The sequence below is a fragment of the Ursus arctos genome, unplaced genomic scaffold (assembly GCF_023065955.2).
Source record: "Ursus arctos isolate Adak ecotype North America unplaced genomic scaffold, UrsArc2.0 scaffold_10, whole genome shotgun sequence".
Taxonomy (NCBI): Eukaryota; Metazoa; Chordata; class Mammalia; order Carnivora; family Ursidae; genus Ursus; species Ursus arctos.
This window is the reverse complement of record NW_026622764.1, coordinates 43,545,166-43,569,861: the sequence shown is the minus strand read 5'-3', so window position 1 is coordinate 43,569,861 and position 24,696 is coordinate 43,545,166. Positions and strand designations below refer to the sequence as shown.

The 24,696-nt window shown below is 36.6% G+C and overlaps 1 protein-coding gene across 3 annotated transcripts in view; it reads right to left on the bottom strand.

Annotated features, from left to right (window-relative positions):
- The window catches only part of DIAPH3 (diaphanous related formin 3), a 474,831-nt gene that overhangs the window by 253,291 nt on the left and 196,844 nt on the right, over positions 1-24,696 (bottom strand). For all 3 annotated transcript variants that reach the window (XR_008957915.1, XR_008957918.1, XM_057308188.1), the window contains 2 exons: positions 7,651-7,746; positions 867-961 (listed from right to left, as the gene is read on the bottom strand). Coding sequence is in view for 1 of the 3 variants with exons in the window: in XM_057308188.1 (XP_057164171.1) it covers positions 867-961; positions 7,651-7,746 (191 nt within the window). In the remaining 2 variants the exon portion in view is untranslated. The remainder of the gene's footprint in view (positions 1-866; positions 962-7,650; positions 7,747-24,696) is intronic.

Genomic DNA, 24,696 nt, shown 5'->3' with positions numbered 1-24,696 from the left:
GGGAAGGCAAGGTAGGAGAGGCAAAACCAAAATCTCCTAAAGACACCACCTACTGATAGATTAAACTTCCAAAATAATTTTAAACATGTGTTGACGCTAACAAATAATCTCTGGTTTCTTTTTATTGTTAAAAAAATCATTTTTCTAAGTATATCCATTATAAGAATGAACGATAGTAAACAGAAGATATTTTTCTCTCATTAGATAATTTGTGGTTGATTTGCCGATTTTACATTCTATCAAGATCTGCATTATTGATGCCTTCGGTGGAATCAGCGGGTAACTCTGGCACCGCACTAGCATTCCTTAAATACTACTGTGGGTAAAAACCATTTAAAAAACCTCGCAGCCTCCTGAATGAATTCAGAATGCCATGCCCACAATTTCTAGTACTCACAGGAACACAAATGACTCAAGGAAGCGTTGTTAATAAAGGTAACTTTAAATAAAGACAACACTCCCCCTATCTTCTATACCAAATCATAATATGACTTTATAAAGCAGAAGTCTAAGAAAAACATATTCTAAAAGGATTATACAAATAAATTTTAACTAACATATTACTAATCTTAACTGTAACCAAAACAAAAACATATACATAAAATTAAACAATTTGCCTTTCAGAAACAGTCATTTAAAATAATTGAAATGTAATCATTTTGATAGCATTATATTTGGTTTGCAGTTAAGAGTGATGCAGAGTTTTATCTCCTGGCAAAGTAGGAGTTATGCTAAAACTAATTATGCAGCAATGATTTTCCAGTTGAATGATTTGGTTTAAGAATTTTGCTTCACTTACAGATTTCTATTTAATGAGAAGCCTGCAATGAAATATTGGAATTTAAGCTCTCTGCCAGTTTGTTTACCTGAATCATAGACTCTGCCAACTGTGTTTCATCCACTTCCAATATCATCATTTTGATTTCCTCATATGGCACCCGAAAAGAGCTCAGGAAGATTGCTAAAAGGAGGAGAGAGAAGTTCACGATAGGTAAGGGAAGAAAAGAATTTGAGATGTAGTACTATATAAAAAATCAAAAATAATTCATAAAATGAGAGACTTTAAACATTAAATGTAATTACTACAGGGGAAACTTTCATTAGCACATTTTCTACTCAAGCTTTAGAACTACTATTTAAGCAACAGTCCTTTATTATTATGCTGGTTACAAGGTTGATTTTTTAATACTTAGTTATTAGCCTATCACGGAATGGTGCCAATTTTCATGTGATTTAAAAAAAAAAAAAAAAACCCTGAAATATCTTTAGTATTCCATAAAAATATCACATTGTAATAAAAGAACCATGAAACTCCAAGATGCACATGTAATATTTGTCTAAACATGTGTGTTATTAGCTTGTATAATATCTTCCAGCCCTACTAAGTAGTTCACAAAAAATATTTTAAGAAAACTGTTAAGTAGTGCATTAACGCTATTGTAAGTTATAATAGCACTTCCCTGTTTTAAAATATAATAGACAATATGCCAGAAATACCCTCTGTATGTAACTAAAGCTTGAATATCCAAAACTAGAGAACAAATTTTCTTGGAAAACTATCCAAATGGATTAGATTGGATACTGCATCCAATATAGATTGGATAAAATTACTAAGAATTTCAACATTATTTACATTTTTTTCTAATACCTCATATATCCAATATTAAAACACAATGATCTTCTCAAACGCTACTGAGGTAAATAAGGATATTTTCACAGTATTAGATTTAATGCTTTTGCTGTTTCCTCCCTTATTCTACTATTAATGTCTCTTCTTCAGCGACAGATGTCACTTCTTGAACATACTTAGAATTTGCTACCACTAGCCCACTATTTTATAAGCTGAACTTATGTCATGTTGTCTGTAGGCATTTTCATAGAAAGACAGCATTTTTTACCAGATTGAGAAAACATGGCTGTATTTCATATACCTGAGGACACCATGGATCATCCACAGATGAGCAACAAGGGCACTATCTGTGCTCTCATCACCAGCTTGACTGACACATTTCTGAACTCAAATAGTCATAAATATGGGATAATGGTGCTAGAAATTATAGATGGGTATAATTCTTAATATCCCAACAAGATGGAATAAACGATATAAATATTATTGCAACAGAGATTAATGAATTATAACAGGATAACTCCATAGTAGACACTAAAAAGCACAAAAATATATGAACTATATGATCTCAAAGTATCAATAAGTAATTGTTGGGAAGAGAAAATCTCAGTCTGTGTATCATGTACAAAACAAGTTGTATATGATTGCAGAATTAAATGTAAATATTAACAAAAACAAATACTAAAAGAAATTTAAGATGCCAGTTTAGCTCCTTTATGGTAAGAGAACATCTTAAGCATAAAAGTTGATGGAAAATATGTTAAAAGATTGATATGACACCATAAAAGGGAAACACCATCAAAGCACAAAACAATTAAAAAGCAAGGAAGCTGAGGGTATAAACCTGCTTCAAGATTGAAAGCGTTTTTTTTCTTCATTTAGAATAGCCTGAGATCTAAGAAAGAAAATGAGCAAAATGTGTGTAACCTTAATTAAAAAAGTAAGAAAAGAAAGACAAAAAAAATATGTAATAATATGTTAAACCTTAGGAGTAAGCAAACTGAAAAAGCAAATCGTTAAAATATACCTGAACTGCAAATTTAGGAAGATTGAGCGGAATCTTTGAAAGTATTAATTCCTTTCAAGAAGCAATAAATTTCACTCAAGAAACCTAGTCTATGGATACAACACAGAAATATAGAAAAGATTATAACATTAAATACAAAGATCAAAGAATAAAATTACTCTGAAGCATAATACAGTCATTAGGGAAAAAAAATTATACTTTTATGTACTTCAGCCATTATGGCAATGTAGAGAAATACCCTTGAAATACTGATCTCCTCCATTCTGAAAAGGATATTTTTTATCTTAATCAAGAAATATCCTTGGCATAGCATAAGGTATAGGGCTCTCCAATCACTATGTTGTACAACTGAAACTAATATAACATTGTGCACCAACTATACTTCAAGAATAAAACATAAACCCTTGAAATATCTAAAACACATACATATGTGTGTGCACGTGTGTGTATGCGCACGTGTGTGTGTAAATCCTAAATTCACTTCCAAGCTGGCTGGAAAGGAAGGAAAACAGAAATCCTGGGAAAATATTTTAAAAAATGAAAGTTCAAAATAATGGCCAGGAAAAAAAAAAAGATTATTAAGAAGAAACAAGATTTGAGGGAGGAAAACACTTGGAAATAAAAAAAAATTATTTATATATATATGTATACATATTATATATGTATATATATTATATATCTATATATACGTGTGTGTGTGTATTAAACTATTGACATTAAAAACTCAATTTATGGATCAGACATTAGATAAAGAGAAAACTGAGGACATCAAAGACAGGCAAAGAAGCGATCCAAAACACAAATTTAAAGAGATGGAAAAATTCTAGGTTAAGAGACATAGGAGTAAAGGCACCTTAAAAATGTCTACTTGGAGTTACAAAAGGCAATCACAAAAAGAACACATTGAAGGAAACCTTATTTGAAGAGGAAAAAATCAGAATTTTCCAGAATTATAGACACAAATCATTACAATAAAAAGGCTCAACGAATCCTAAATATAATTTTTTTTTAAACCACACTAGATCCTTGTCAAACACACGGCATTGGTAAGGTTGGAAAGGGGGAACATTCAAGCATTGACGGTGGCAGAATACATTGGTACAAATACAGAGCAGTATATACTTAGAGCAGTAGTCACCTGTTTCTGTTAAGAGTCACATAATAAGTATTTTAGCTTTTGTAAGCCATACAGTCTCTATCACAACTATTCAACTCTGTTCGTGTAGCACAGAAGCAGCCACAGACAATATATGATCAAATGTCCGGCTAAGTTCCAATAGATTGTATTTCAACGAATAGGCAAAGGCAAGATTTAGCCTGAGGGCCATGGTTTGCCACAACCTGCCTTAGCACCACCAAAAATGGGAAACAACCCAAGAGTCAACCAAATGTTGAATGAATAAAGTATAGCATTCAAAGAATGTGTTATCAAAACTTCACCCTCAGAACTCTCCTGGACTCTGCCCCATGTACCTCTCCCTTGGTTGATTTTGATTTGTATCGTTTAAGCATGAGTCAAATAGCTTCCAGTGACTTCTGTGAGTGCTTCTAACAAATTATCATACTTAAGAGTGGTCTTGGGGACCCCCAAACTTGCAACTGGTGTCCAAAGTCAAGATGGTCTTGGAGATAAAAAAAAAAATTGCAGATAAAAACCTTCTATGATGTCACACACTTTTAAAGTATATAAACAATATGAATAAATATAAATAACACAACAAGCGTAATGAATACAGTTAACATACATTTAAAAAAAGATAAAAGGTTAACAGAAGTTTACTTTGCGAATGGACATAATTTATTCCTTGACTTTCTTCCATATTTGTAATTCACCCACTGCTTTAAGGTATTATTACATAGTTACAATAACATGCACATCAAATACCTATATTTATAAAGAATGAACTACGTTGTTTTTATACCTTATGAATAAGGCTTTAGGAAAACATTTGCTCTAAGGGTAAAAAAAATGACAGAAGAGTTGAAAATGGCCTAATGCATAACACACAATTCAGAAGACAAGCCTAGACCTTTAAAAAACAAATTAAAAGTTACTGAGAATATGAGATACTCATTTAAAGCCTCCAAAAGACCCATTAAAGTGAATATTTTTACTAACATGCATCTTATCCTTCAAAATGTGATTATATAGATCCCAGTGGGAAGCTTTGAGTTCAGTGAAGAAGTGTAAAGTGTGCAGATTTTGGAACCAGTCACACATGTTTTCTTCAAGGGAACTTATAAATATTTAAACCTTTACATTAATTCATAGATTCCAGGGTTCCTCCCTTTATAGCTCTAATACTCCAAAAATCTGGTAAAGCATATGAACCTTGTAAAATTCCTAAGGCATCTCTGGAGCCTGGAGTGGCTAGAATTCTACCTTTTATGCTGAGCCCGGGGACTTTGCCAAACCCTTTACGAACTCAAATACAGGGAGAGCCTAACACACCCTTGAATAAGTAGGTGAATAAAGGAGTAGATTTTAGAGCCTTTCCCCAAAATTCTATCAAATACTTCAGTTAAGAGAAATCTAAGAGAAACTATCTCAGATTTCCAAGTGACAACAGAGAGTCTTGTCACTATCACGAGACTCTCTTCGCAATTCAGCATCTCAAAAGACTGAATTTCAGAGACAAAAACCAGCTGTGAATCAGACTATAATTACGGTCAAGATTATAGGTTGCTAAAGCTTCTTAAAGCTTAAATCATAACACTTGCTACAATCAAAGAGGGCAAGAAGAATCCAGAAATGGATTACATCATAATATGACATGGTTTAAATTCTGGACTTCTCGATCTTATACTTTAAAACGTGTTTAACAACTAAATGGATGCATATATATTCTCTAGCTAAAACAACAACAACAAAAAACCAATATCCTCTGTATAATATGATTTTGTTATCTCTAAACAGGAATAGTATAACCTATAGCTACTGACCATTTTCAAAGTAAGCAACCTTAGTCAAGTCACTGAACTGCTATACTCACCCGTAACGTCAATGCTACTACTTATGTGATAGGGTTGTAGTAAAGATTAAAGGGCCAAATACAGAACTAGATTATAAAGGTAATCAATAATTATTAGCCATTATTAAATTTAAAATCTCATTTAGCACATGTTCTATCACATATAAATAATACCAAAGTCAATTATTCAACTTTGAGATGGACATTTATGCTAACTTATCATGGCTGACCTATCTGAAAAGAATTCTATTAAAAATGCTACTTCTTGGGGCGCCTGGGTGGCTCAGTTGGTTAAGCATATGACTTCGGCTCAGGTCATGATCTGAGGGTCCTAGGGATCGCTGCTCCACAGGATTCTGCTTGTCCCTCTCCCTCTGCCCCTCCCCCTGCTCATGCGCACGGGCGCGCACGCTCTCTTTCCCTCTCTCTCTCTCAAATGAATAAATAAAATCTTTAGGTGAATAAATAAAATCTTTAGGTAAATAAATAAATAAAATGGTATTTCTTCAGGACCCCTAATGAGGCTGTTTGGAGTTAAGCCTAGGAATCAGTAAAGCAAGTCATGGACACTTTTCAAGAAAAACTCTCTTTCAGATCACAGAGAATAGAACTTTTGACATTATCTAAGTTAATAATGCTTTGAAGTCAATGTTCCTTTAAAGGGGAAAACTCCCTAAAATACAGTATCGTATAACAGTCCCTAAAATCTCAGTAGTCTAACCATGCATACACATACACCTCCACACACAAATCATTTCTAATTCAGACGGTATGTCCATTAGATATCAGAAAGAGCCCTGACACAATCTTCACATCACCATTTTGACAGCCATTCTGGGTGCTGGGGAAAGAACACTGGAGTTTCTCACACCAGCAATAAATGCTTCCACAGAAAACTACCTCATCTCCCCTTACACTGTCAGTGGCCCAAGCAAGCCACATGGCAACATCTACCTTCAAGAATGTAAGGATATGCAATCAACGCGTGCCCAGAAACAGAGATTAGTATCTTGGCCAATTACATTAATGTCTACACACTATCCACGGGGATCTTGGCACACCCACAATGCAGAAAAGGGGTGGCCCTCTGTCATAGTAAGCAGGAAAGGAAGGAGGTCTCAAAACTTTCACAGAAGGAATGTCAACTCTGTCTTTTACACTTACTGCCTCCAACATAATTCCTTCTTTAATCGATAGCATGGAGCTTTAAGCCTCTCACCAAAGAATTTTTGTTTCCATTACTTAATAAAAGCTCTCTTGAGGCATGTAATAATTGAAAGGCAGACTAAAAGTCATGTTAACTTTCCATGCCTCTAGATTTTCCACATTGTATTCCTCTCACAACATCAGAAAGTAATATATACATATGGTATTATCTCAGTTCCAAGCAAACTATCTTTGATGCATTTAAGTTACAGTTAGAAATGAGTTAGAAGCAAAACTCTTTGCCCTCTTCTCCCATAGTAATTCAGTCAGGGAGACAATTCAAAACTAAGTATTTAGCTCCTGTAACAGTAATTAAATCTAAAATATTTCCAGTCATTACTTTTGAGGAAAGGCTTTGAACTGCTCAGATGGGATAATGGAATTCATTTTACTCATCATCCTAATTTCCATTAATATTCCAACCTCTTTTGTGTGTGATCAAGTATCAAAAATAATAGAGATTCGGAGGTATAAAAGAAATAATCCGCTACCACTTTTTAAAATATGATGTCATCACCTAAATTTCTTAACTCATTATTTATATCCTTAGACAAAGGGTAGCTTTTCTCTCCCAGTCATAGAAGATATATTTTTGTTCTAAATAGTCTCCTTAGCTTTCATTTTCTAATATGCATTAATTTTTTGAAGAATTTAACCCATAAATTGCCTAAAGGAAAAGAATTATCTTTGAAGTTATTATGCAAATAATAAAATATTAAAATAACAAAATGAAAAACAAGTCATAAAGAAAAGGAAGTAATTTACAGGAACCACCTCCAGTGTTTTGCTAATGTAATAGATTGAAGTTTCATACGTACAAAGGTTCTGGGCAATTTTAGAATCTAAAAATTTAAGCTCTTTAATTTTTTTCTTAATAGCTTTCTTCTCTTCAAAATCTTCCTCTTCTCTTCTCTCTGTAAAACCAAGGATAGATCCATGTCAGTAAGGCATTCAGCAGCAAAAGGACAGGTTGTGAACTCTTATCAAACAATATAAAAAAGATAGAATTCTTTTAAATAACATGGTTATAAAAATAATAGATATCTCAAGACCTAAACTGTTTCAGGTAGGCACTGGTGGTTCTGATGCTAGAAAAACTGAGAATAGATACTTGGAGGTCTAACAGCAAAAACAAAACTAATGTGCATTATGGAAGCCAATACCACTGGTAATAAGAATGAATACGCTTAGCTCATTTGAACACTATACGGGACACAATTACAAAAATGAATATACTTACACATAGGGGAGGTTAAGAAGTTAGCTCTAAGAGTGCTGAGCAAACACACACACACAGCTATTTTATGTCTGACAGAGCACGCTTATTTAAAAATACAGCTCCTACTAAACTGGAAGAGTAGGTGGTCTGTAATTTGTTTTCCAAATCTTTGCAAACCGACAAAATTTGTTACTTAGCTTATTTTATGAGGGCTTTAGAACCAACAAATGCATCTAACCTCCCTGTCCTTAGTAAAAAATAAGAGAATAAATGTATCATGCTAAATATCAATCTATGACCTGTCCTTACGGCAAAGATATAGGACAGTCAAGGTTAAGAGTTGGAACCAATGGTGATCCTATCATCTTCCCTCTCCCTTGTGTCCACGGATAGCACCTCTGGTCAAAGCCAGTCATCTGACAAAATTAGGATCCTGATAATAAAAAATAATGGAGCAAAGTATTTTAGATATGTATAAATAAATCACTAATATTGGGGAAAGTAGTTCCAAAAGCATCTTCATATATATAAGATGGCACATTATAATTACATTATATCAAAAAAAGACTATTATAATTACATGTTTTGGTACATAGTGTGAGACAGGGGTCAACTTTTATATTTTTCAAAATATTTAAGTAATTATTTCTATCATTTTATTAATAGTCATCTTTCTCAACTGATTTTACATTATACTTTTATCCTATACTTGTTTTTTGGGGCTTCTAATTCTGTTCCACTGTTCTAAGTACTACATCTTAATTGAATGTTCAAATTATTTTTCTTCCCTTTCTGAATTTTCTTCCCTTTTCTCATTTATTTTTCCACATGAATTTTAGAGTAATTCAAAAGTTCCAGAAATAAAATTCATTTGAATTGTATTTGACTCATGAGGCATCTGCAAATAGATTCAATGAAATTTGATATGTTGACAATTTTCAAAATTCCCAGTCATCAACATGACATGTGTTTGTAATTATTCAACTTAGCGCAGTGTTCTTTGTAGGCAACCTGTACATTCATTGTTAGTGGTAGGGGTCCTAAGTATATCTAAATTATACTCTTAAGTATGGGCATGGGAGGCGGAGAGATTGGTTAATCCTACCTTTCCCACTGTACGTGGTAACTAGTTACTGCTGGAATATAGAAACTTTGTTGAATTTTGCATACATGTTTTATAATCAGATTATTCTTTCATTCAAATGAATATTAAGCACCAATTAAAAGGGACCATGCTAGGCAATATAGATACAATGTTAGACAAAATAGAGACATCCTGGCCTCACAGAATTTAAAGATCAACAGTGGTGAGTGCGAAGCAAATGTCAACTACAATACCTATATAAGTCTGCAATGTTTTGATAAGAACCACACGAGAATAAAGAAACCCATAACCCATACTTATCAGCAACAATCTTGACATAATAAATGTTACTTAATCAAAAACTTGAGAGAGAAAAGGAGTTAGGCATGAGACACGGTTTTGGGGCGGTAGGAGGAAATATCAGACAATGGAAGGATAGTGTTTGAAAGTCTCAAGGTGCAAGAACTTGAAGGGCACAGAAAGAAGTGAGAATAATAAGAGCAGAGAATATTTTGTGGAAGTAAATGACACTAGAAACTAAGCACGTACCACGTCATGCAAGATCTTTTAAGCCAGGTTAAGAAGTCTGGATTTTATCCTCCAAGCAATGAGCAGCCACTGAGGTTTAAGTATGTGACAGACATCAAAAGAATTGCTTTTGAGAAAAAACTCAGGCTCTTCAAAGTGAAGTGAAAGAGTGGCAAAGGTAACATGGTAGTAGGTCAAGACAGAGGGAGTTACAGAAATCCCAAGGACAGCACATTGTGCCCTCATCTACAGCAGCGGCCACTGGGACGAAAAGAAGGGAGGATTTCCAAAAGTAGAATGCAGCCCGCATCTGCGTCCTGAATTTCAGACTGAATACCCAAGGGCCTACTCTCAACATCTCTACTTAGATGTCCAATGTGCACGTCCACGTCCACTAACATGTCCAAAGCCAAACACACACCCCCCTACACCTGCTCTGCCAGCAGTTTTCCTCATCTCAAAAACAAAAACAAAACAAAAAATGGGAATGCTCTTGTAGCAACTGCTGAACTCAAAGAGCTTGATGTCATCCTGTTTTCTACTATTTCCCTCAAAATCCCATCCAATCCATCCATCCATCCGGGCACCTCTAACTCCAACATGTTCCCGAGTTAAGCACTCCTCCCCATCTCCTTAGCTCCTACATTTCCTCTTCCCATGCCCACCATCCTTTCTCACCTGCATCACAACTGCTTTCTAACCCATCTCCCACTTCCAGGCTTGACCAACTGCAGTCTCTTCACCACAGGGCAGCCAGAGAGTCCTGATCAACACTAAAGGAAGAGCTTTCCCTCACTGCCTTACATGGCATAGCAACCCCCACTCGGTATTCCCTAACACCATCATTCTGCCCCTTTCCCTCCTCCAAAGCACCTTCTCCTCACATACTATAAATCTGACATTTATCTTTCTCCCCCTCTTACAAAACAAGTCTCTTAAATGTAGAAACTTTGTTCATCATTATATCCTTAGCACCCAAGAATAAGACTGGAACACACACTGCAGGTATTCAATGAACACCTGTGAGGCGTATGTATAAATGTATGAACCTGCAGACCAAAGGAGAAAGGGCATCCAGGGCAACCCAGCAGATGAGGATGGTGATTATCTAATTCAGCAACAGTCCAATTTTAAACATGTTCTGTTTGAGAAGCTCTGGTACATCCACACAGTCACGTACAAGAGGCAGCTGTACGTACAGAGGTGGAAAAGAGTAACCGAGAATGGAGACACACGTATCCGTCCCACCAGCTAGTCGGCTCACTGTCATAGATTTTCCAGGAACCAGCAAAAAATGACACGTTTGTCACCTTATTCCTAGTATTTAAACCTCCTGTCTTACTCTCAGTTAAAGTTTCAGATGAAGGCTAATAAAAATTATATTAGTGGACTTCCTTTCCTTAACCTGACCAAATGGCAATCATCTACTTTTTAGAAAATGTACATTTTTCTTATCTTTATCTGCAAGGGGAAAAAAAGGCCAGATTCTTTTTTTAATCAGTTCATTTCTCAACACCAATATCCTTTGACATTCTGAAATATGTTCTAGCTTATCTAAAGAAAAAAGTCAAAGAAACTAATAATCTTTAATTTTAAGCAACATGCTCTGCCCATCTCCTAGGCGTTCCACCGAACACATTCTGTTGCACTCGCTCACATAATTCTCATCACCAGTCATACTACTGCTAGCCTCATAATCACGATGAGAAAAAGAATGCTTAGGGCAAGTAACTCCAGGCAACGGACTGGTAAAAGAGTGATCGCAAGACTTTCTCTCTGATACTGTTTCCACTAGTTTTGAAATATATTAGGTATCACATAAAAAAAAAAAAAAAAAAAAAGAGGGGGGCGGTAACCAAGTAATTCTGACCAATTCAACCTCCAAATCAGTCACTGAAATGATTTTAACTAATTCTGTCTTTTCATAAAAGTGACAAATTAGAGTCTAAGTTTAATGTATCAGCATACCCATAATGCAATGAAATTACAGTTTTCTCTTTTTTTTTTTTTTTTAAACCATATAGTCAAAGGGTGGTTGGAAAAAGATGGAACTGAAATAGTGAGCAGAATATGGACAAAGGGATAAGGAGCAAAGTTTTCTGGGAGAGACAACAACGGGAAAAAAAAAAAAATCACACACACACACACACACACACACCCCAACAGGATAAAAAAAAAATACACACACACACACAGAGAATAGAAATCAGATAATCAGTCTATTAGCCAAACAGACTGATTTGGATAAAATCTTCAACATAGAAAAATAATTAAAAGTGAGATTGAAAAAAAAAAAAAAAAGCCAGATAACAGACTGCCTCAAATCAGTGTAATACCAGTGAAAATGTTTATGCAAAGGTCCTGATAAAGCAGGACCCAAATGTTGGCAGGAACAATAAACACGCATTCAAGAGGAATACGAACAAATGAGGATGTTTAATGGAAATGAAGTTCATACACAAAATCCTATTCATTTACCCGTGGTGATGTCATTTCTGTGAGATACTATCCAGGGCAGAGTGCGGGGTCCTGTGGGCACACTGGGCTGGACATCTCCAACCAGGTCCTGCATCCCCATCCCCACACATACCCACCACTGAACCCCACTGTGGCTTACATCCCTCGTCTAGGACCTGGGGACAGCAGACCTCTAAGAGGAGTTGTGAGAAGGAAATAGGACAATAATTACCTTCCTATGACCTTCCCTCAGCTTCCACAGTGTCAGGGAAATAAGAGACAAGAATCAGAGGGCCTAACTACAGCTCATGAGCCGAGAGAGGACATTTTGGACTCATCCCATCCGCCAGTACAGCTCTTCTTCTAAGGCTATTAAAAAATACACTTTCACTAAAAGACTAGATTTTCTCAAGTATAAGATGAAACTCTGAATCATAAAGTCAGACTATTAGTGCCATCTATACTTGTGATCTAGCTTTTTTGCCATTAGAGGTCTGTGTTTAATCTTATTTCCTAGAGATGTGTAAGACAGCATTTTTCCAACAGAAGATTAATATTGTTCAAAAACAGTTCTGATCACTAACACAGCATATGCTGCATTTTATGAGGGTTTTATGTCAGAACGAAGTCAAAGATGACAAAACTTTCTATGTTGCCAAGAGCCATGAACTGAAAAAGTCTTTTTTAATTACGTTTTCTCTTTATTCTTTTTGTTTTCAGTTTCAAAAATAGCAGCAAAATTATATAAAGAATCTCCTTTCAAAATCTTTGCTTTCATACTAAATTTTCCATTAAAAATCATAATTCCATGGTACATGGTTATACAGTTTATTCCAGTTCATTTTCCATTATGTTCTAATCAGATTGATTAAAAATGTGACTTTTTTCAGGAGTAAGATTCCACATATTCTATCATACATTATGTCACCATTGCAAAAAAATTCTAGAATACGCAGCTCTACATGTGTAGGCAGCTAGTGGTAGCACAAAAGGTTAATAGCACAGTTTTCTCTTTACATAATGGAATATTCTAAATCAATGAATGCTCTAACAATTGTTTATTCTATTTTTATTGGCGCTTCCTGGTTAAGCGTATCTCATGTCAGTATGTTTTTAAAATACTACACATTTCCATTTTTTTCTAGTATTCATTTGGCACAACCGCTATTAAATTTTACATGTTAGACGTTCACAATAAATTACCTTTGTTCATTAGATTACACTAGCCTGGAGAGGATAAAAGGAAGTGTACCAGATTAAATAAGCATTCTCTGTGACACTGAGAGAAGCCAATAAAATCAACTCAACTACAGAAATAAAGCAAGCATATATCAAGGACTTAGGAAATGACAAGTGAGGCCTAGCACAATCTTCATATAAGGCAAAAGGCAGGGGCAGGGAGACATCCATAAACTAGAGATTCTTTGCATTAATTGCACCTGTTTTTCTTCTTGTTTTCCAACTGTTGAGGTTCTAAGAGGCTAACAAAGAGTATCAAGATTTTATAGGGTTCAGATTCTAGAAGAACAGTCCATGAAGCTTAAGCCCCTCATTCTACTGACGAGGAAGACTAAGCACGGAGTTTTTTAGTTACTTGCTCACAGCCACACAAACGGCGAGGCAGTGACTGACCCCCAGGACAAGGACACTGATCGCCACACCACAGGACAAGAGCAGTCTCTGGGGCAGGGAGTCCACATGAGGAAAGTGGTCTGTAATCCAACACGTAAGAGAAAGGTAACTCCTCAAGCTTTGCATTGACACTTGATACAATTTTCCCTCTGGGCACATGTTCACAGGGAGAGAAAGTAGGAAGGTGAGTGGACCCAGGGGAAGAAAGAGAGATGCTTGGTTTCTTGAGTACAATGAATAGGATTTAACGCTATGGAAAAATGTATAGTTCCAAAGGAGATTCTTAATTTCACCCATCACTACCTCTCTTCAAATGGTGGTTAACTGAATGTGGTTCAGTTATCCAGCAATACATTGTGAAAGGAATATACCTGGAAATCTCAAGGGTCGGAATTTGAGAATAATCTAATGGCTAGGAAAGGAAAATAGATTTCTGAGAGTTACCACTACTGGTGGCTGTGATAGGAGAATATTTTTCAAAGAAGATTTAGGCAGCTTGAAGGCAGAAGATACGGAATACAAAGAAGTGAAAACTTGGAATGAACTATTTTTTAAGTTGGCAATATCCCCTTGGCAAAATGTCAAAGTAAATGCTTTGGTATTGAAAACCGTAATTGTATAAATAGCTTTAGTCATATCTGATCTGTCAAACCCAGTTTTAGTATTTCTAGGCACATAAATAAATGACTATGTACCTAACTACAAGAAAATAAACAGAGCAGAAACAGATAGGCTATCTTTCTAGTCAAATATTAATATATGACTGCCATAACTAATCAGAGTATTTTACTAGCAAAGAGATGTCTGCCTGGCAATTCCAGACTAAGAATGATATAATAAGAGTGGCTAACACGCTAACTAAAATTCTGTGGAATAGATTATTTCAACTAGAGCAATCACCAAAAGTGTAGCAAACAAATGCACATTTCTCTTTATTTGACATTCTAGTTCAGTAACCAATGTCACAGAACAAATGGTCTTCAAGGACTTTTCTCTACAACTCAAGCCTTCCACGGACAGGGAGAAGGATTTCATTGTTTCCCAAATCTTTAATTAGAGGTGTATCTTTTTTTTTAACCATTGCTACATGTAGAAGAGGATCACTAAGGTATGGGGAATATAAGCTATTAAAAAAAAAAAAAGACCCTTGAAAAATACACTTCAAAACTATGTTGATCTCTACACAGTTGACATAAAAGTATGTTCCCCCCTTTATTCCCATATACAATAATAAACAAATCAAGGAATGTTATAAAAACTGCTCCATTTCTAAGGACATTTGCAATCACAGAAATTAGTAGTTCTGCTCATCTCAAAGGTATTTGCACCACAATATAAAAGAACCACACACTTGAGGTCCCCTTGTACAGAAACACCCCTTCTTTTTTTTTTTTTAAAGATTTTATTTATTTATTCGACAAAGATAGAGACAGCCAGCGAGAGAGGGAACACAAGCAGGGGGAGTGGGAGAGGAAGAAGCAGGCTCATAGCGGAGGAGCCTGATGTGGGGCTCGATCCCAGAACGCCGGGATCACGCCCTGAGCCGAAGGCAGACACTTAACCGCTGTGCCACCCAGGCGACCCAGAAACACCTCTTCTTAATCAAGATTGAGATAACAGGAATACAGGAACTCAAACCAAAGAAAATATCAATATCGTTCAAATTCACATAGTCAACAAAATGTTTAACAAGCCATGCAGTGGGGAGAAAAATAACCGAGTCAGTTAGGTCTATTTGTCATGTATATATTGGTGTTAAATGTTATAATTACATTAAGTTACAAACTGAGATGAGCTTTGATTAGATGGACCAAAGGTATTAGGAAAAAAAGTAAAAGAAATCAGGAAAGAGTTAAAAATTCAGTCCAAAAAATACCAAGGCCTATTATCGCATGATCTTTCTTGGCTCATCACAATTCATAAAAACATCTCTTTTTTTTTTATTACATATCCTCAAAATCTCCCCACTGTAAGTAACTACCCCCGAGGAATTATTCTTGAATGTTGCTGTTTCCCAGTCATGGAATAATACATGTACTCATAATACATAACTTTTCTACTAACTATTGTTTTTGCCAGTCCAGCCTATTCCCATATATCCTCAGCTGATATTAGAAAGTAAAAATATATCCCTGCTAATAGAAATTACAGAGCAAAGACTCAGAAAGTTAATGCATGGCATGCTAATGCACACACAAGAGAGTGTACTAACGGGGGGAAAACCTATTATAAAAAAGAATGAAAACTCAGTGTACATTCCTAATTTAAAAGGAGGATTAAATCCAAATGAGAACACAGGTAATTCAGGATATCTAGCATGCTGTAGGATGGAAAGACTTAATAAGCCAACTTATTAGTATTTTTACACACAGTGCTAAGCAACTTGGGAATAGAAAAAGTAACAAATTGTCTTAACTAACAAATAAGAAGCAATGTCGTACTAAACTGTGAGCAGACCATCTCTGCTGTATCAGAGGATGGGGAAAACAAAGACAGAATTTTGTCAAAACGGCCAGAGTGATTATCTAAACCTTGATAGAAGAAATGTGATCAGACATAAAAATGACCATTATTCCAAAATAATGAGAAAGAATTTCAGGTGTAAGAAGCAGAATTTTACAATGATCTCAATTAGACTCAATGACAGCATGCCTATGTTCTTTAGGATCTTGTATTTTTGCAAAAAACTCATCAGAACATAGAGCATCAATGTATATTTCACATTACCATCTGTTTTAGTATTAGAAAAATAAAGTTGTTACCCATCCCTACCATAAGAACCATGGACTTGTCTCCAACTATGCTTAACATTGCCCTAGGGAAGGAGTATACACATCATCTCTGATTAAAAAAATACTTTCTCGTATTTGTGTGTGTGCACATGTAAAAGAGGAGGAAATACCGACAATACCTAGGTATTTGTTCAATTCAACATTATACAGCCCTTCTCATAAGTAGTTACCCTGTCCCTCTGATTTCATATTCCTATCTCTGATAGCTCAGTTGAAAATTCAAGTCATTTCCCCAATGTCTCAGTTATTAAATCTTTATTCCTCTGTGATCAAGGGTGCTCCCAACTAGTAGTCCAGATCATTTTGGTCTCCAATTGGTCTACCTAGTTAGAGTTCCATTATCTGACTGGTCTGTTTTCTAGAATCGACTAGCCTGTGCTCTTTTCTATCCCATACCCACTTGAACTTACAATGATTTTTTTTTTAATCTGGTCTTTTGATACTTACGTATCCTCATTATCATCCCTTCAAGCTAGATCTCATATTGTGTAGATCCTACACAGTCTATCCAAAACTCTTGGCTCATGTTCAGACCTCTTTTCCAGTGTACCACCTTTCCTATAAGCAACCCAAATGTCCCTCATGTACCTTCCAACTATAGGGAACTGGTTAAGGGAGGACTAGCAGGGTTTGTATAGACTATGATAAGGGAAATGTTTAAAAAAACGATCTTTGTATGAACGAAAAGGGAATGGGAGCTGGTGTTTAATGGGTACAAAGCATCAGCAGGGGAAGATGAAAAAGTTCTGGAGATGGACGGTGGCAATGGTTATGTAACAATATGAATGTACAAAATGCCACAGAACTGCAGACTTCAATGTGCTTTAAGTTATCAAATTTTATATTAATTAACCATAAAAAAATACCCAAAAAAGGCTGGATTTCAAATCACTTTCTTTTTTAATAATGTGAGTTTGACCTCTTTTTGATTTAAAAAGGTATGTAGGGATTAGGTGTTTCTTTTAATGTGAAGACAATAAATCTTAAGTGACCCTCAAATTCTCAAACCAGATCAAAGTGGGATCATTTAAAATGCGTATGGTCTTTCCCAAGAGCTGCTCAAAGACAGAGATGGTGCTTCTTCATGGCACAGTGCACCTCAAACACAGACACTGGCTTGACTGCTCATGTGATGGCATAGAAAATGCAGCTCCAGAAGAATCCTTCCTCTCCTACCTCCCTCTGGACCACCTCTCCAAATTGTACAAGGAGTTTGCTTTTTGGGCAATCCACGGTTTCAAGAACCTAATCACGTTTTCGGTTTCTCCAATGTCACAGCCCGGCTCTCAGATTTCTAAGACAATGGCAACCCAGGTCAACTATTGTCATTAGGGAGGACAAGCGAGGAAGTAAGGGTAGTCTTTGACATGGATGGCAGATCTTAGCTCCTCTCTCCCCCTTCTTCCTACTCCTCCAGTTTAAAAGGTTCAGCATGGAGTGTGGCCCTCTCATCTTTTATTTCCTTCCCTTCTCAAGAGCAGGCACAGGCAGGAGAGCCTGACATTTTCTAGCACTGAAACCAACCCTCTCATCTCCTTGGTCTTTGCCCCACATAAGCAGCAGGCACAGGGAGAAACTACCGTACTGGGTTCTAAAGAAAAAGCCAGCCTTAGGCCTTTAGTATCTACAGACAACCAGATACTAAGCTACCAAATGGTGCCTTATCCTCCTTTGTTGTAGATCCCCACACAGATATCTTACCAAGGAAAAAGGAGGGCTGAACCAAGAAAAGATTCAGAAATTCCCTGATGTTTTATAATCCCCAAAAGTCCCATAAAAACTCCTAAGAATTTAAGATAAGCAACATTTCACCTCCTTCCTAATGTCCATATTTAAAGTCACAGGCTTCTTATAAAACCATCATTTTCCAGTATCTTCCAGACTGCCTCGCGAAAATATTGTATACTGAGCACACTAACCAAATATGCTATGAAAAAGAAGAAAGTACTTAACAGAACCATTCTGTGAAAGGAAAAGGGTGAGAAACTTTTCATTAATGGGATAGCAGTAGCTTAAATCTTATTAGAAAATCTCACTTTAAACTCAATTACTTCACATTACGTTAGGCCACCTGACAATTGAGCAGAGAAGCATTAACATCTTAGTAGAGAACAATCTTTACAGGAAACGAAATATCCCTTACTGTAAACTACCCGATCTTACTAATTAAAAACTATCTCTGGTTTAAATGCTTCATGAAAATGTCAGACAGTAAAAATTAATGTTCAAAAGACATATACCAACAAGCCAATGCAGAACACAGAATGAAATACTAAGAACATTTTTGACATCTAGGAACACCCCTTAACTGGGGACTCTGGTGCATGTCAAAATTCTGAAACTTTAAAATGTTTTAATAAATCATATCACTATTCCTATTATTTTACTTTTTTGTTTACCCAAGAAACATGGAATCCATATTACAAATGATTACTTGAATTTTTCAAAGTTTCAAATCCTTTCTCCCCCCCTAAACAGGAATAGTAAAATATCATCTAATAAAGGTCTTATTTTACAGTTAGAAAACTGAAGCAGAGAGTAGCAAAAAATGTGGCAAATGGACATCAGGACTCTAGACTCCCGTTTTGGTGTTTTTTCTACTCTGGAAATTTGATCATCCTGGCCATTCAGAGCCTCTGGTCCATCAGCAGAAACTGCAAATGTGAGGACATGTGAGCTGAATGGAATTAAAGGCAGAATGACTAAGATTCATTCCACCCTGCAGAGAAAGTAGAGCCAGATAATAATTGGAGATGATAACTGAAGATTAATTTTTTTGTTCTATCCGGAGATTTTTCTCATAGCCTTGCCATTTCAGGATCAATGGCATTTATTTCCTCTGGGGGAAAGATAACGCTTAGAGTAAGAGGTCATTCCTCAACACCAAGTGTAAAATTAGGTTTCTGTTAATATCTACACTGAGACAGTGGTCTTGAAAGCTATGTGGTTCAATTCAAGAGCTGGGTACTTACAGGGAGAATATGTTTAAATAAGCTCACAATGTTTTCTTTTACTTAAAACAGGACAAGATCCCACTGTCCGCACTGCAAAGGAAAGATGCAGAAGAAAAGGTAAGGACAGAGTCTCAGGCACAAGGAAGACCAAGAGAACTTCTTGGACCAAGAGAAAACTTGCAGAAATCTGGAGGCGACAGGATCAGAATTTTGACCCAACCATACAGGGTGTGCTCCCTTCCTCCTCCCACAGGTAGGAATAGGCTGTGGGACAAGGGTCTGAGGTAAAAGAAGACTGAATAGGGTTTGGAAACCTAAGAGCAGAAAGTACTTGTGCCCCGCTTCCTGTCTGGGCCTCCACAGGAAGAATGACCTTCAACCAACGCACCGCAAGTTCTGGAAAGCGAGCGCGTTGAGGCAGCAAGCGCACCTGCCTACAAGGCTATCTTGCTCCGTAAGTGGTGAATGGGAGATGTGCAGGTGCTAACTGGCCAGCGGACAGGCTATTTTCCGAAATATGGGCCATAGTACATTAGCCTTGTCAAATAATAGAGAAATTCACATTGGATATAAATTCCCCTGCAATTCCAGGAGGAAAAAAAAATATCTATATGAGCAACAAATATTATATTCCAAATTTTACGAAGTCGGTAAGGACTGCAAGAACTCTTCTCAACATGTATGCATACACACGCCCAAAAGGAACATAACCTGTAACACACACACTTCTGTTGACTTACGGAACACTTGACATCGAATGATTTAAAATTCAAAATCTCATTCCTATACTCAGCCCTGTTTACTTGGTTACTTGAATACTCACAATGCTTTCTCAGCTTTTCACAAGCTGCTCCTTCTAAAGCCTGAGGAAGATATATGCAACTTGCACTTCATCAATTACTTCTATCCTCACACTTGTGCAAACATTCTTCAGGATAACCATTACACGATTCCCTTCATTACAAATGGGTGTCCCTTCTGATCACTGGCTCCATTTGGAATAATTAACTCTCGAATATACTACTTTCTTTTTTTTTTTTTTTTTTTTAAAGATTTTATTTATTTATGTGACAGAGAGACAGCCAGCGAGAGAGGGAACACAGCAGGCGAGTGAGAGAGGAAGAAGCAGGCTCCTAGCGGAGGAGCCCGATGTGGGACTCGATCCCGCAACGCCGGGATCACGCCCTGAGCCGAAGGCAGACGCTTTAACGACTGCGCTACCCAGGCGCCCCTCGAATATACTACTTTCTGAATGCAGTTTACTGAATTAATGGAACCCTGTGTATGTAATACACTTGACAAAAATTTCTTTCACTTTGGAAAGCTAAGGTCATTTCTAAGCGGAGACTATTTAAAAATCAAACAAATGACTCACACATCTTGTTACAATTTTTGAGGTTCATTTACATTGACTAAGGCAAAGTCACCTTTTACTTTCCAGTTAAACATATAAAACAGAGTTTTAAAAAAAACAAACTAACTAAGCATAATAGTCCAGCTAATTGTCCTATTATGCTGGAAATGTTTTCTAGCAGAAAGAATTTCTAAACATCACTGTAAAACGATTCAAACAATAAAGCAAAGATTCCCTTTACCTTACTACGTTATTGTAAACATTCCGCCAAAGAAAACTACTGGTAACAACAGTTACTAGTAACAAAAGCTAATGCTGGTAGTTAAAGTGGTTTTCCCAAAGTTTATTTTGGTAGCTTAGTTCTTCATTTTAATGAAGATAAGTAGTCTCAAAAATTCCCAAATACTAAGCTAAAATGAAATCCCATTTTATAGATATGTAACCAAGGCCTGGAAAACTGCCCTCTTCAAGGCCAAAGAACTACCTAATGGCAGATTCAATAAAAACCAGATTCTCGATTCTAGGCTATTCTTACTGTACCACATTCCATTTTTGGAAGGAGGGCATCTGGAGCAATGAAAGCCCTATTAGAGCAATGAAAACAACTAGAATTGCAATAGTTGTCAATACAGAGCTCCTCCAAGGGCTCCTCTGTCACCGCAAAGACAATTTTAAGCAGCTTCATTCACTCATTCATTCACAAGGCACTGAGACAGCCAAGGACAGATATATGAAAACATAATCCTGGCCCTTTAAGAATTCCAATTAAAACTGGAGCAGTAATAGGCACAAAGATAAAAATGATACAATAATACAATCATTTATATAAAGTGAAACATTTTAAAGGGGTCTTTTGAAAGATAACCCATCAGAAGCCCACTACAAGAGTTCACTGAAAAACTAGGGAATTTCTGAATGACTGAAAGAAATGAGACCAATCAAGGGCGAAGACGCATGGAGGTTCAAAGCCAAAAGTAAATCTGACTAGACTAGTCAGGATAATCTTCATGGAGTAAGTGGTTTTAGGTGTGGGCCTTGAGAACTGAATAGGAGACAGGATTAGAATGCATCTCTTTCCTCGCTCTCTGAAGAGTCACTTTCCATATGTAAATATGTGAATTTATATTCATATACACAAAGAAGTAAAATACAGTTCTGAATAAGTTTTTTGAGAATGTAGCAAAAAAATCTTAGTAAAAACTAAATCCAAAGGGAAGAGCTTCAGTCTTTTCCAGTCTCATTCTGCACAAGGCAGTTGAAGAACAGAAGGGTTTATTTCAAGAATTACCACTACACATGAACTCATAGTGCATCTCTGAGATACGAGGCAAACCAATCCTCCCAGGAAAGCAGAATTCCAATGACAGAATTTGGAGAGGGTAGCTGAGACATCTGATTTCTACTGTCATCCGTGCCTTGTACGCAATGGGATTTTCAAAGTTTATTGAAATATATCTTTATTATTTGTTAATGCATAGTTAAGTCAAAAACCACTATGTTTAACACTAACTTGTTTCAAATAACTTTCCTGTGCATTAGAAAAAAGGGGGCTTCAGCCATCAAAAAAAAAAAAAAAAAGAAAGAAAGAAATCTTGCCATTTGCAAGGACGTGAATGGAACTAAAGGGTATTATGCTAAGCGAAATAAGTCAATCAGAGAAAGATAGTCATTATATGATCTCACTCGTATGTGGAATTTAAGAAACAAAACAGAGAATCATAGGGGAAGAGAGGAAAAAATAAAACAAGATGAAATCAGAGAGACTCTTAATCATAGGAAACAGAGGGTTGCTGGACGGGAAGAGAGTGGGGTAACTGGGTGATGGGCATTGAGGAGGGCATGTGATGTAATGAGAATTGGGTGTCATAGAAAACTGATGAATCACTGACCTCTACCTCTGAAACTAACAATATATGTTAATTAATTGAATTTAAATAAAATTTTAAAAAAGAAAAAGGGGGCTATAGTCCTTTACACCTCCTTTTAGAAAGGAGAGAGGCAAAGCATCTAGAAAGAACTTGTCCTCAGCTTCAATCACTCCAGGCTCATAGCAGACCACTTCGTAATGCACCACCGCACCCAGGCCAGCAATGCCTTCCTCGGTCCTATGCCCTGAGCAGACACCGCCAACAGTGTGCCAAATCTTCCTCTGAGGTGACCATTCCTTCTGTAGGGTTAGCCTTCCTTTCCTTCCTGCTTTCATAAACCACATTCACCTTCCCACACAACTCAAATGTTTGCCTGAAGCTTTCGCATACAATCCAGACCTCAAACCTTATCTCTTGCCATTCTGCTCCTCGCATAATATGCTCCAGCCACACTGAGCTTCTGAAGGATTCTTGATTACAGATTCTTTCCAAGCTACGGGACTTTGAACATGCTCTTTCACACATCTTAGAGCTTGTCCTTCAATTCCTTGCCTGGCGAATTCTTAATCCCCCTTCAGGTCTCCAATTAAATGTCGGGACCTCAGAGGCCTTCGGGGACCAGCCTCTTCTGTCTAGCACCTACCACCTCAACTTGCTCATTACTTTCACAGGACGTTCAAAAGACTGTGGTAATTTTTTACTACCTATTTATTTTCTATCCTCTCTCTCTGAAAATACACAGCAAGAAGACAAGAATTTTATGTGTCTCGCTCAGCACTGTATCCCAGGAGCTAGGACAGTACCTTTCATAGGAGGGGAGTCCGGTATTTGTCGTTCGGCTGACTGGCTGGTTGGCTGGGCTGCATGATTTGGCGTGACTGATTCAATAACCAAAACCAGAGCCTCGGCTTGCTGATTGATGGCGGATAACAGCAATCCCAGGCACAGTATTAAGAAGTAGCTAGCCCTGAGGGAGTATGATTTGTATATCCAATTTCACTTGCTGACAGAAAAAAAAAGCCACACGAGCACTAAGTCTTAAGCACTTAATACAATAGGGATTACGGAGCTCCGAGGAGAAAAAGTTCGTAAGCACAAAGCTACTGGGCTAGGAGATAAGAAGGCCCTCTTCTGCAGAGGAATATCTATCGATCTATGGCATAGATGTGGGAACCAGTGCCAAGAGGGACAGGGGGGTATTCCTGTCCTGTTTCCTTCAGAATTAACTCATCAGTATTTCCTACAATAATTATGATTCATTTTTGTCAGGAAAAACCCTATAAGTTAAATTTCACAAAGCAAGCTTCACATATTAAACATACACTCACATAGAAAACAGAGAACGCTCTAGCATATTGTTAAAATCTCCTAAATAGGCCTGAGTTACAGGTTGCTGTCTCCACAGGACACACAGAGAAAACATCTGAGTGATACATCATCCAAACATGACCAACGACGGTTCTACTGGCAAAGGTTTTAACCCTGTGTTCAGCCATCACGCTTTTCATCTATTAAATTATAAAATGATTACTACAGATCATACTAACTTTATAATTCTATGCTTACCTAACCAACATTCCCACTTTTTCTACTTCCATTTCAAGATTCAAAGCACTGTGATCCTGTGTTGTCCTTTCAGCTAAAACTGATTAAAAACAAACATTTGTGTAGCATTTTAGACCTTATAAAGCACAACTTCCAGCTGGAACACCAAGTTTCGGATTATTAATAATGGATACAATGATGAGGGGGAAAAAGCCTCATCAAGACTACTTAATACTGTTCCTTGCATCATCATTTCTTAAACAAACAAACAAAGAAACAGCTTATTTGAAGTTCAGGTTCAATACATTGCATGGGAAATGCAATGTTCGCAAAAATCAACTCCAAAAATTTCTAAAGAATATATATGCAGCTAATTTTAATTAGCATACAAATAACAAATGCTGAAAAAGTACTTGGGTCATCATTTAAAA